The sequence below is a fragment of the Spea bombifrons genome, chromosome 9, assembly GCF_027358695.1.
Source record: "Spea bombifrons isolate aSpeBom1 chromosome 9, aSpeBom1.2.pri, whole genome shotgun sequence".
NCBI classification, from domain to species: domain Eukaryota; kingdom Metazoa; phylum Chordata; class Amphibia; order Anura; family Pelobatidae; genus Spea; species Spea bombifrons.
The window spans coordinates 31,781,041-31,793,872 of NC_071095.1; the positions used below are offsets into that span (position 1 = coordinate 31,781,041).

At 39.2% G+C, this 12,832-nt stretch overlaps 1 protein-coding gene across 1 annotated transcript; it reads left to right on the forward strand.

The window, feature by feature from the left end:
• CHP1 (calcineurin like EF-hand protein 1) lies at positions 1 to 10,944 on the forward strand. Its single transcript, XM_053474518.1, has 7 exons — positions 1 to 201; positions 2,910 to 2,982; positions 6,707 to 6,787; positions 6,879 to 7,006; positions 8,851 to 8,912; positions 9,793 to 9,915; positions 10,570 to 10,944. Exons 1-7 carry the CDS (start codon positions 135 to 137, stop codon positions 10,621 to 10,623), a joined length of 588 nt encoding a protein of 195 aa, XP_053330493.1. The 5' UTR covers positions 1 to 134; the 3' UTR covers positions 10,624 to 10,944.
• Positions 10,945 to 12,832: the final 1,888 nt, after the last annotated feature.

Below are 12,832 nucleotides of genomic sequence, written 5' to 3' on the forward strand. Positions count from 1 at the left end.
CCTTCATTCGCTTTTGCGTTTGATAGGCTGACAAACGGGTTGTCGTCACACTCTCCTACTGCCTCACATACGGAACTCTAGAATCAGGTTGCCATAGAGTGATAAAGTGTAATAGAAATCTGAAAGTCCGCGCTATGGGCTCCAGGGCTTCTACTTTGCTGAGGGACGAGGAGATTGAGGAGATTAAGAAAGAAACTGGCTGTAAGTGTCATCTTTTCCTTCATGTTTTCTGTCGCACCGGCCGCTGCATATTCCAGACAGGCATAAAAATGGCGTTGAAATGGCATTCGTTTATAAAGGTCATTATTGTGGTATGGCTTGTGGTAAGGTTACCGCTTGTTCCGATAGACAGAGCCGTCTATAACGTCAGTTGTACCGTTTAATTATTTATTAAACTGGCCGCAATGCCTAGATGCGACTTTTTTTTTCTTCAAACTTTATTTATAAGATAGGGCTATTTTTTTGCACGCCTGTGTAATGGAACGGAAGAAAATTGTTATTGCGTAGTATTGTGTAAGTAGTATTGGTGAACGGGATGAGATATGGTCTCTTCTGTTGGGGGGGCGGCTGGCGTTTGTGTCCCCACACGAAATATTACGGTATTTTTACGTTCCTATTGGCACAATCGGTTTTTTTTCTGCTTTAATACAGTCAGTAGAAGCGTCTTTGCGTCGCCGTCCAACCCTAATGACGCGGCGTGAGGATGGGGGGTGTCCAAGTGTGTGGCTGCGCAAAGAAGGATAGGGGGGGCTCCAAGTGTGTGTGGCTGCGCAGAGGAGGATAGGGGGGCCTCCAAGTGTGTGTGGCTGCGCAGAGGAGGATAGGGGGGGCTCCAAGTGTGTGTGGCTGCGCAGAGGAGGATAGGGGGGGCCTCCAAGTGTGTGTGGCTGCGCAGAGGAGGATAGGGGGGGGCTCCAAGTGTGTGTGGCTGCGCAGAGGAGGATAGGGGGGCTCCAAGTGTGTGTGGCTGCGCAGAGGAGGATGGGGGGGGGCTCCAAGTGTGTGGCTGCTCCGGTAAGCAGCCCGTGTGCTGGCAGCAGGTCTCCATATTTAAATTATATTAAATATATTTATACATTTTCTTGATTTACTTGAACACAAATTTGTGGCTGTTGTAACATTTTTGTGGTGCTCATGTTTAGATGTAATTTACTGTACCCATGCAAGTCCCATTTTTTTTTGTTTTCTTTAGAAAAAGAAGGGCTTTTAGTTTTTTGTATGTTATAGGTCAATACATAACAAGTAGCATTTTTCAAAACTGGTTGTTTTGCCCCTTGTGCTATTTAGGAAGTCTTTGAAGCCATACATGTTTGGAAATTAACTTTCCATGCACCCATTTTAACACCAGCCTCTGTCAGTTTGCAGTAGTGTGTTTTTTTTTCTATGAGCAACTGCTAAAATTAGCAGTGTATCTTTCCAAAAATCCTTGCTAATATTTCAGATACCCATGGGCTGTCTACATTTAAAAAATAGATGAATATGTAAGATTTTATGGGGTAAACTGAATTTGGTTCAAGGATGTTCTAAATAGGGCATAGGTGCAGACTAACCAAATGGCAAAATTACGGCTGCAACTATTTTCATGATCGACTAGTTGGCAGATATTTTTTTCGATTAATCGGATTAAAAAAACTGTAAATGTTTCATTTATTTAAACTAATTTAATAAACAGGGTGTTAAAAACATGCAGGAGAAAAAAAACTTTGAGAATAATGCATTTCTTATTTTTATTTCTCAACCTGCCCTCCAGTTATGCACATCTGAGCCCAGTCTTGCAACACTACCCCAGATATGCCTTATACCCCAGATGTTCCACTCCACCCTCCCCAGTTATGTCTTATATCCCCTATATAATTTATACCCCCTGATATGCCACTCTTTCCCCCCAGATATGCCCCTCTGTCCCTCTGATATGCCTTATAACCCCCTATATGCCACTGTGCCCCCAATATGATATTAATTCATCCCTGAAGTACAATTTGTGCAAAAAAAAATACAAAAAAAACTTACTGCCACAAACTTTGGCAAAGGCTGGTAGTAGAATCTTATGCATGAAAAGGGTTAAAATACAAGCATTTGAAATACCCTGGGGTGTCCTAGTTTTCAAAAATATATGGTTTGATGGGGTAAATTGAGTTAGCCGGCTTCAAAGATGTTTCAAAGAGGAGATGGAGGCAGAATGACCAGATCTGGGAAAAAAGGTTTGGAAATCATAAAACGCTACTTGTACTTATTGCCCTATAACTAACAAAAAAACAGCAAAAAAAACAACACAAAAACATTGGGTATTTGTAAACTCAGGACAAATAGTAGAATCTATTTAGCTAGGTTTTTTTACTTTCTTTTGTAGGTGAGTAAAAGATTTTTCAAGTAAGTCATGAAAGGTTTTGTTTTTTTTCCTTCAAATGTTCACTTTTTTTTTTTTTATCGTAAATAAGATATGATCAAAATAACAGTATCTGAAGAAAGCCTATATTGTCCTAAAAAAAAAAAAAACAACCAAAAAAACAATATATAACTTGTGGGTACACCAAATAGGTGAGGAGAAAATTACAGCTGAACACGAGCACCGCAAAAGTGCTAAAACAGCCTCAGTCCCAAAGGGTACAAAAAGAAAAAATAAGCCCTGTCCTTAAGGGGTTAAATGTGGCATGTGTCATGGGATGCAAGTTTTGCCACCTGGTTCTTTGTGAGGGCTTATTGTGAAGTGAAAATGTCTTAGGGTGAGGGCTCAGCACAAGGCAGACCACACACACACTGCAATTGTAACACTTACATGTATGCATAGCCACTTCTGTCTCTAGGTAAACTAATGTAATTTTGAGCCAATTGTTTTGCTTTTCAAGTTATTTATTGTCTTTACCCCACCTTTTTAATTCTGATTTATATTTTTTTTTGTCTTTGTTCAGTTTCTCACAGCCAGATTACTCGCCTGTATAGCCGCTTCACAAGCCTTGACAAAGGAGAAAATGGCACGTTAAGGTGACTTTTTTTTTTTTCTCCTTCTGTACCTCTCCTCTGACAACCTGCTATGAACACCTTTCATTCCATAAACAGAACTAACAAAAAAACATTGCACGTTAACATGATTAAAATATATTCTGACTGTGTTTGTGCACTAGTTTTATATGATTCTATTGCTGTTCGGCCACATAAATATCTTCCTTATGTTCCAGAGGGCCACATAGTATCCTATAGGGTAGTGCTTTTTAATAATCATGGCTTAATGGGTTTGGGGGTAGTGAATGTAGCACTTAGGGTAAACTTTTATTTTTCCACTGTTATCCGTGGAATATGAATAGAGATCCCTCCGGTGACTTCTATGCAAGCGATGTAACAGTGACATTACTTACCTCACTTTATATTTTTAGTGTATATATATATATATATATATATATATATATATATATACATATTATATTTTAATTAAAACTAAACGTGGCAAAAGGGAGACACATTTCACATCCCTGCGATTTCCCCCTACACTGATCTTCTATCATGTCTCCATAGACTTGCATTGGACATTGCAGGTTTTCATCTGCCAGTAGGGGAGCAATGAGGTATCCCAGCAGGCTCTAGACGAGCGGTGTCCAAGTTTTTTTCTGCAGTGGGACACTTCATTAGAAATGTGTGTGGGGGGGGCATGCTCATTTTTGTACTAAGAAAATATGGCCTTTAGCTTAGTAATGCATATTAACCCCTTCAATCCCATCAGTGTTTGCTACCTTAAAGCCCGGAGCAATTTTGCCATATTTGCGGTATGTCGATTCAGCGATTATTCTCCTTTCCTGTGAATAGTGTACCCTTGTACACTATTCAATGAGAGATAGAGCTTTATTTTGGTACCATAGTTAAATGATTAGCGGAAAATTAAGGATGATAAATTTAGTAAAAACTAGCACAAATTAGAAAAACTATTTTTTTTAGTTCCTATGGCTTCTCACTCTCCTCCCTGCGATTTCCCCCTGCACAGATCAGCCTTGTGTAGAGATCAGTGTCTGTGCTTCGTCAGAGATTGAATATCCCAGCAGGGTCTGGACAGGCCCTGCAGGGGATATCCTGTCCTCCGATGAACTTCCGGGTGATGTCAGCAGTGATGCGACCCGGAAGGGTCTGCTGTCAGCCTGGGTTTATCCAACCACGGCTATGCAACTCTGGTACGGCTACTGCATTGACTATTCCTAGGGACGTTTCTGATGCTTTCGCTCAGTGTCCTGTCGTCGGATGAAGTCACTTTTGGAAAGTAACATCCTCTAACTCTCTTAGAATCACCCGAAATAGTGACTTTGTCGGGTGGGCATTGCTAGCCATAGAACTGTTTGGAGGCGCCGCAGTACCTGACAACAAGCGGTGTTTTCCTACTGTCTTCAACGCTAGCTCCGCTTGACGATTTGAATTCTTGTTTTCATGGTTGCGATGGGTAGGAGAAAGCAGCGTCTGAGCACAGGTCGTTCCTGTCTCAAGTAGAATTTAGAGAAACTTGTTGTAGACCCCTTATTTGTTTTGTTTATTTCCATAGAGTCTTCTTTAAGACTATAGAAAATGTTATAACAGGGGAAAAGCACTACCTGTCCTTGATAATAAGACATAATTTGAGTACACTACGTTGTGGTAAAACAAATATGGTGAAAAGGCTGTTTGGTTAGGGGCGTAAAAAAACCCATAGTCATTAAGGGTTGATTACTCATAAACTGATCCTATCCATTATCTTTGTATAAAAAGTGCTCTTAGTTAAAGGAGAGGTAGCAACCACAGTTTTAGTTGTTAAGGTGTTTCCCAACCTAGACTGATCTGCTTCAGTTTCTGTTTGAACCAGTTGATTCTTGTAAATAGTTAAAAATTAACCTGTACAAAATAATGTAACCTTACAGGTAAACATGACGTGCATTAGACATCAGATTTCCAGCTCATGAGCATTACGTTCTATGTTGTCCTCGTGTTTGTGGCTAAAAGAGCTACCACTCTAATGGGAAGGCTTTCAACAAGATTTTGGTGTGTAACTATGGGAATTTGTTCACATTCAGGCAAAAGAACATTGATCTGTGTCTCCCTAAGCTTTAACTTTTATTGAGCAGTTTGGCCAATTTTATGAAGCTTTATGGTTCCATTAACTAAGTGCCAAACTTTTAGTAGCTGCAGAAATACATTTTAAGGCCAAAGACCTCCTACACTTGTTTAAACAGAACTATATGTTAATAATTAGCTAGAGTAGAAGTCTTTATTGTATTTACCAGGAGCAATGCTAATTAACCAGTCAAAAGTATTTAAGCACTAATACAACATTGTAAAACATGGTTAATATTTGGCAAACAAAATTAGCATTTTAACTATTGGCGTTGAGACATTTTGTCAGATTGAATTAGAATTTTTTCTTCAGAACATTAGTCAAATAGGGTCAGTTGACTATTCTTACCCCCCTCCCCATCAACCTCATTAACGCTGAGGATATGATGTCTCATTCCTTGATACTTCTTCATTACTATCTAACTTTTGCATCATGGGACAAGGTATGGAATATAAAGGGGAAAAAATTGTCTATACTGTTAACTGCATCCCCCTGCCACTCCATGTTTTGTAACTTCCTTACAGAACGCTAAATAAGCTATTGCTCCTACTTAATTTATTTTTAGTTACTCATTCAAATGGTAGGTTCGTTTTACAAGATCTCCCTGCAGTAAACCAGTAGTATTGCAAATCATTTACATTCAGATATTTAACAGACCTTTCGTTTAACATGGTTTCACTTAATTTGACAGACTGCTGCTAATATTTTTGTAGCACTACCACAAAAAATTGCTGGACTCCAAAATTGCCGGAATCGGTTGCCAGTTTAGTAACTTTTGCGGTCATATAGATGGGGCCGGACTGGGGATAAAAAGCAGCCCTGGAAACATTTGGAGACCGACCCAATATAGTTTATCTGGCGGCCAAGCTCTTATACCCACACGCACCCCTTATACATACCCGAGTCACACTATTTGCCATACAAAGAAATAACTATAAAACCTTCTTCTTATCACAGTATTTGTATTAAAATGCCAGAAAGCAAAAGTGTTAAAATGCCCTGATAAATTAAATACATTACACATAATGGAATCAAAACATTTGCTACTGTAAATATTTTTAGATGGAAAAAGTTCCGTTTTTGCTGTTAGGCAAGTGCTGTTGACGATTATATATAATTAACAATTTCAGTTGTCATCTCGCCATTGGCTGACGCTTGGTCCCCAAGCCTTCGGGGATGAAAAGGTGATACTGTAAGGATTAACACATGTACATTATTGACCCCCTCCATTTAGGAGTTCTGGAAGTGTAATATTTTGTCTTGCGTTTATGTTTCTGCAGACATGTTTCAACAGTTAACAATGTGTTTAATGGTTTTCACAATATATTTTAGTGGTCATTTGTTGGAAGTGTGGTTGCTGTTAAAGGCTAGGTTAGGGAGCATGCCACCAAAAATCTGAAAGTCCTCTGCAATTTATTTAATGATGTGCATTCTCTCCAAAATTGCATTATCTTGTAGCTGTTTTAAAGATGTTTCAATTGTGTTCTCAATTTACATAATTCCTAGACTTCTTCTCCGTGCTGTGATGTAATTATCTCCAATTTTTTTCCTAAATCCCATCCCTCTCCACATACTTCTAACACTGACCTAATGTACAGCCCACTCCCCCCATTTTTATTTAATGTGTTTATTGCATTGTAGTCGTGAAGACTTCCAAAGGATACCAGAGCTAGCAATCAATCCTCTCGGAGACCGCATAATCAATGCATTTTTTATTGATGGGTAGGTAACCTCTACTTTGCTTTTGGACCATCCAAGCGCCATGGAATCTACAGGGGCTTTGGAACTAATTTTCTTTCTTCCTTTCTTTCAGTGAAGATCAGGTGAACTTCCGTGGTTTCATGAGAACATTAGCGCATTTTCGACCTATAGAAGACAATGAGAAGTCGAAAGATACGAGTAACCTAGAACCACTGAACAGTCGAAACAACAAGCTACGGTGTAAGACAGGACAAGAGCTTTTTTCAGCCAGTGCATATTTCTTACCATATATATTTAGAAAGCATTGTACAAGTTAATGGTGTTTCTGTACAGTCATGTGAAAAAGTAATTGTTTTACCATCAGTCTCTTTCATCTTTGGAGTAATTTTGGCCCACTCTTCTTTACGATGTTGCTTCAGTTCATTGACGTGCACAACTCTCAAGGTCCCACCAGAGCATTTCAATCATGTTGAGATCTGGATTTTGACTGGGCCACTGCAACACCTTTGTCTTGCAAAATGCCTGTGTTTAAACTGTTAACGAGTCATCTTGCACAAGTAAGAAAACTAGTTTTTCTTGGTCCACATCCCATTATAAATGTTATCTGGAGACCCTATCATAAAATCAGTAGGGCAGGAAGAGCATGCAAGCAGGGCATCTTGAGGGGATAGCAGTTGTTCTGTCCTGGGTGTCATAAACTTACAGGGGACTCTGCACCTAGCAAATTCAGGTATGATTTCAGAGAGCAGTTTCCATAGTAAAATCATGACATGAAGCTCTGTTTTTTTGTGCCTAAAGTGTGTCCTTCAGAATGACATCAAAGATGGCAGGAGGGTATTAAACCAGGCCTGAGAAATAAGAATAGGTCACCTTGCTATTGGGTAGGTGCTTGGGATCATTGTCCTGTCACATGACCCAATTTTGGCCAAGCTTTAGCTGTCCGACCAATGACTTAACATTTCACTCTAGAATACCTTGGTATACAGAGGAGTTGGTGGTTGACCCAATGACTGCAAGGTTTCCAGGTCCTGTGGCTGCAAAACAATCCCAAAGCATCACCCCTTTACCATCATGCTTGACAGTTGGTAAATTAAGTGTTTGTGCTTATATGCTGTCTGTTTTTTCTCCAAACGCGTCGCTGTGCATTATAGCCAAACACCTCTACTTTGGTCTCGTCTGTCCAAAGGGCATAGTGATACCAATGCAAAGTTAGCATAATGGTTTAGTCAGCTATTTTTCTAATTGCTACGATGACAAGACATATTTTGCACGATAACTTCCATTATAATTAACCCTCAAATATTATATAAAATAATTAAGGACAAGATCTTTAGCGCTCGATTATTGGTGTGTGGTTTTGTATCTGCAGCAATTGGACGCAATCAAGTAGTAAACTAAGATGCAGTTGTGTATCCTGTATTTATGTTCCCTGTCGTTTCTGGTAGCTGAGTAAACAATAGAGGCTCTGCTTCCTGGGGCAGACTGACGAAAGGAGGGTCCTTTTTTCTTTTTTTTTTTTTATACAAGAGTAGTTTTCCAAAGCCCTGCACTGTTGTACTTTTTAATGTACGGATTGCACCTATTGGTGCCTTCTAGGTTTTGGGTCTGGTAAAGCAGAGCTATATCAAATGGTTCACAAAGCGATCTGGAGAATTTGCCCTAGAACATCTGCCAATATACTGACCTGGGAACCTGACACTGTCCATTTTTTGTTTTTCCATATATTTTGCTTTTGTTGGACTCTTTGGTAAAACACCTGAGGGCCGGGGGCAGAGATGCTCTGCTTTTGGTCCTTCCAAGGGCTGTGCTCCCACCGCCGTCGGCATCTTCCTAGCAGTAAAGGATATATCCTGCAACACTGTCTATAAAGGCACACAATGCCTTTATAATGGAGGCTATGCTGAGCTAGCATAGTTATGTAGGGAAAACTAAATTCACACTAAGTAGACTTTAAGCTTTCTTGAATAGGGGGTGCAATGTTGTGGAAACTGTAAAAGAATCTGCTGTAATTTTCAGGATCAGTAATCTGTTTCTGTAAATATTGCTTCATTTATATTATATAAACTTTTTTTTTTCTCCTCCAGTTGCTTTCTGCCTATATGATTTGGACAAAGATGACAAGATCTCTAGGGATGAACTTCTGCAGGTATATTGGAAAGTCTTTTGTCTTGCTGAAAGTGTCTCTTACAAGCTTACACACTGACACAAAATGAGTACCGCAAACTGATAAGATCTGGTGGCAGAACTAGTGCATGGAAAAGTTGAATAAAATTGAATAAGCTGGCTTCAATGATTTCCCAACAAGGACATGGGGACAGGAAGACCAGTCAAAATTCCAAGAAACAACCCAGCAAACCCATGCATGGGTGGCATCCATTTAATCAGGAGATGTTGCTGAACATATATTGCTTTGTTTGACAGTGGCATACCAGGAGCTCTAAATTTATACCTGTACAACTTGTGTGCATGTGTTGGGGGGTTACTACCACAAACTGCACAAATTCTACCATGAAAAGTGTTAAACTAACATTATAAGAACAACCCTGGGTCTCTAGTTTTAAATAATCCATGGTTTTATGTGATAAATTGAATTGGACAGCTTCAAAGATGTCACAAATAGGACATGGGGACACTATTACCAGATGCGGAAAAATGGTTTTGAAATAGCAAAATACTACTTGGACTGTATTGCTCTATAACTTGCAAAAAACATAGGGCATTTCTAAACTCTGGACAAATAGTAGAATCTATTTAACAGGTGTTGTCATTAGTTTTTGTAGATGAGTTTGAAAAAATCCTTCAATGTTTTTAATAGTAAATAAGATAAATATATTGTGTAGGTACACTAAATAAGAGAGGGGGATATTACAGCTAAACGTGAGCACTGCAAATGTTTAAACCGCCTTGGTCATGAAGGGTACGAGGCAAAAAAAAAAACAGCCTGGGTGAAGCAAAGCTTTTGTTTTGTTCTATACCATTTGTTGTCTATAAGCAAGATTTTCTTTGTTTACACCCCATCCCTACAGGTCTTGCGTATGATGGTTGGCGTTAACATATCTGATGACCAGTTAGGAAGCATTGCTGATCGTACAATTCAGGAGGCGGACCAGGATGGGGATTCTGCTATATCTTTTTTGGAGTTTGTTAAGGTCTGATAATGTGCTAATCTGTACTGTGACTGTTAGTTTAAGTCCATCATGTTCACCTTTGAAAAAAATAATTTGATCCCAATGGAAATGATTGAAGGGCTATGTTAGTTGCTTCAAAATATGTTTCTTTAAATGTTATATGTGGTTTTATGGGGTAGCAACAGTTTCAGATTTGGTATTTATTCAGGGACAAGTAATGGCTTGCTAGAGAGTTGTTTCAGCCCCTTGTCTCCATTATACGTTATGAAGTCATACCCTAAGTGTGCTAGTGCTGCAGAAAGGGCTTGAGTAGCCCTGAGTAAGACATCGTTAATCCTGTGATTTCTTAAGCCTCCCTTTATACGGGCCTAGTTCTGCCTTTCACATTGAGGAAACTTGCCAATGCTGACTTCATAATGAGTGAAACAATTCCATTTGTGAATAAACATCATTGCTGAAACTGTCTGGCATGAATTCCTTTTTGTTTTTTTAGCTGTATCATTCGCTAATATGCTTGAAGCGAGAACTTTGTTGGTTTCCACATTACAATGATCAAATTGAGGTCTTCAAAATGCAGATGTATTTAATTATCCTTGTTTAAAAACATTAACTACAGTCATACCTGGGTTGTGTTAAGATCTATACATTAAACATTTGTTCCTATTTTTTTCTTAGGTTCTGGAAAAGGTTGATGTGGAGCAGAAAATGAGCATCCGATTCCTGCATTGAGACTATCAGAAGTAGACTTTCTAACTAAAATGGTTCCTCTTCTTTGCGGAAAACACTTGGTTAATAGAAACACAAAACAAATCCTGAATATGAAAATGTAATAGTTGCAATACTTTAACTATGCTTCTTTGCAGGAGACAAACCAATTTTTCCATGTTGCCTGTTTTATTACATAATACCTACCATAAATTTGGTGCAGTTATACCATGTTACTTTGTGCTTTTAAATATAATACAATCAATTTGGTAGTGTGGCGACATGATAAAGCCATGATGTGTAATTTTTGTAAATTTGTTCAATAAAAAAAAAAGACTTTATAAATCTGCATTAGTGGGAATTACAAGATCTATGGAGAAGTTTCACATATATGCTTTAATTGTTCTAGTTGTTTTGAAATGCAAGTGATACTATGTTAAAACTCAGTTTACTGGCAAATTTCAGAATGCCACACTTTTATCTGGGCCTGCAGTACAGCACACGCACTTCTAAATCGGGCCTCAAAAAGGGAGGTTTCTTTATACTAAAATGGCGATTTGATTTCTCACTGGATCACCAAGCTTATTTTTCCTGTCATATAGTGGCAGTAATTGTTGGGATATCGTTATTCCTTAGGGACAGGAACCTTTGACATAAGATCTCCGTATTGCGATCAGGTTTTACGAAGAACATGGCTGGATTATAAATCTCTTACCAGAACCTGGAGAATCTATTGGACACGCTTTTCCGGGCCACAGCCAATTGTGTTGCAGACTACCTCGGCAGGTCTCGATGGTCTCAGGCGAACTGGTTTCTAGACCAGAAATGTTTTCCATCCTGGTTTAAAAGTTCAGCCTTTCGGAGATCGACCTCTTGGCAACCAGAACAAACAGCAAAGTTCTGTTTTTGCCCCTCTGAACATATTGGACAACCCTCAGGCGTTGGACTATCAGTAACATGAAATTTTGAAATGGCCTACGTTTTTTTCCTCAAGTGGCTGTAATACCACGTGTCCTTCTCAAAATTCAAGCAGACAAAGCCAGAGTCTTGGCGATTTGTTCCATATTGACCAAATCGAAGTTGGTTCTCAGAGCTCAAGCGTATGGCCCTGACATTTTGGGAGCTTACGGTTTCGGCCCAGTTGGTGGGAAAACAAGGACTTTCCTCCTGAAGGGTTCAGATTGACAGCCTGGCTGTTGCAAGGATGCTCTTTAGAGAATGTGGCATTTCCGACAGTATGGCCGATGTGCTGCTTAAATCCGTGGATCTACTTCCAGAATATATTGTCTGATTTAGAATTCCTGTCCTGGTTGCATTAGTTCCATTCTTAGTTTCTTAGAAGAGGGTTTTCTTTCGGGTCTTAATGTCTCAACACTTAAAGGGCAGGTATGAGCTCTTAATCATTTTCTCCTGTTGGATTTGGCCTCTGATATACTTTTATAAGGTGTTTTTTCAAGATTGCTACTTTCAGCGACCTATTTTCCGTCATGGGATTTGACCTTAGTTCTGCAAGCTCTGTGTTCTGAGCCATTCGAACCTCTGGAAGAAGTCTCCTTAACGTCCATTGAGGGGTCAGACACGTCACTCAAAAACCATCACTTAACCAATGACGTGCCTGATACATAATTTCATTAAACAAGCTTAGGAAGTGATCTATGATCACTTTCTTCGCTTAAAGGGTGTTGCTGTAATGTCTCGATCTCGAGGCATTCGGCAACACTGAGATCGGCATCAGAGGTTTAAAACAAAATTATTTTGCCACTCGCAAGATGGCGGTGCATCCTTTAAAAAAAAAAAAAAGTTTAATACAGGTACTGCATTCATCCATGCAAGTCAATGGAGCCCGGCTTTATAAAAAAAAAAAATCATGCATGAGAGGAACCATCTAGTTTGAGCAAAATGTTAACAAAAAGTCCAAAAAATAAAATGTCGAGTACTAAAATTAGCACTGTATCTTCCCAAAAAGGGAAGCATTTCAAATATAGAAGGGGTGTCTAATTTAGGCAGACTGACCAAAATGGGGGGGGAGCACACTCCCCAAATGTGGCCTTTTAACCCCAAACACCAGACAAACCCATTTATGGGTGGTATGACTATACTCTGGAGATGTTGCTGAACACATATTGGGTGGTGTTTGATAGTGATGCATACCTGGAGCTATACGTTTGTCCCCGAAGTATAATTTGTGTGGAAATTTTTTTTTTTTTTTAAATAATTACAACCACAAACTTTG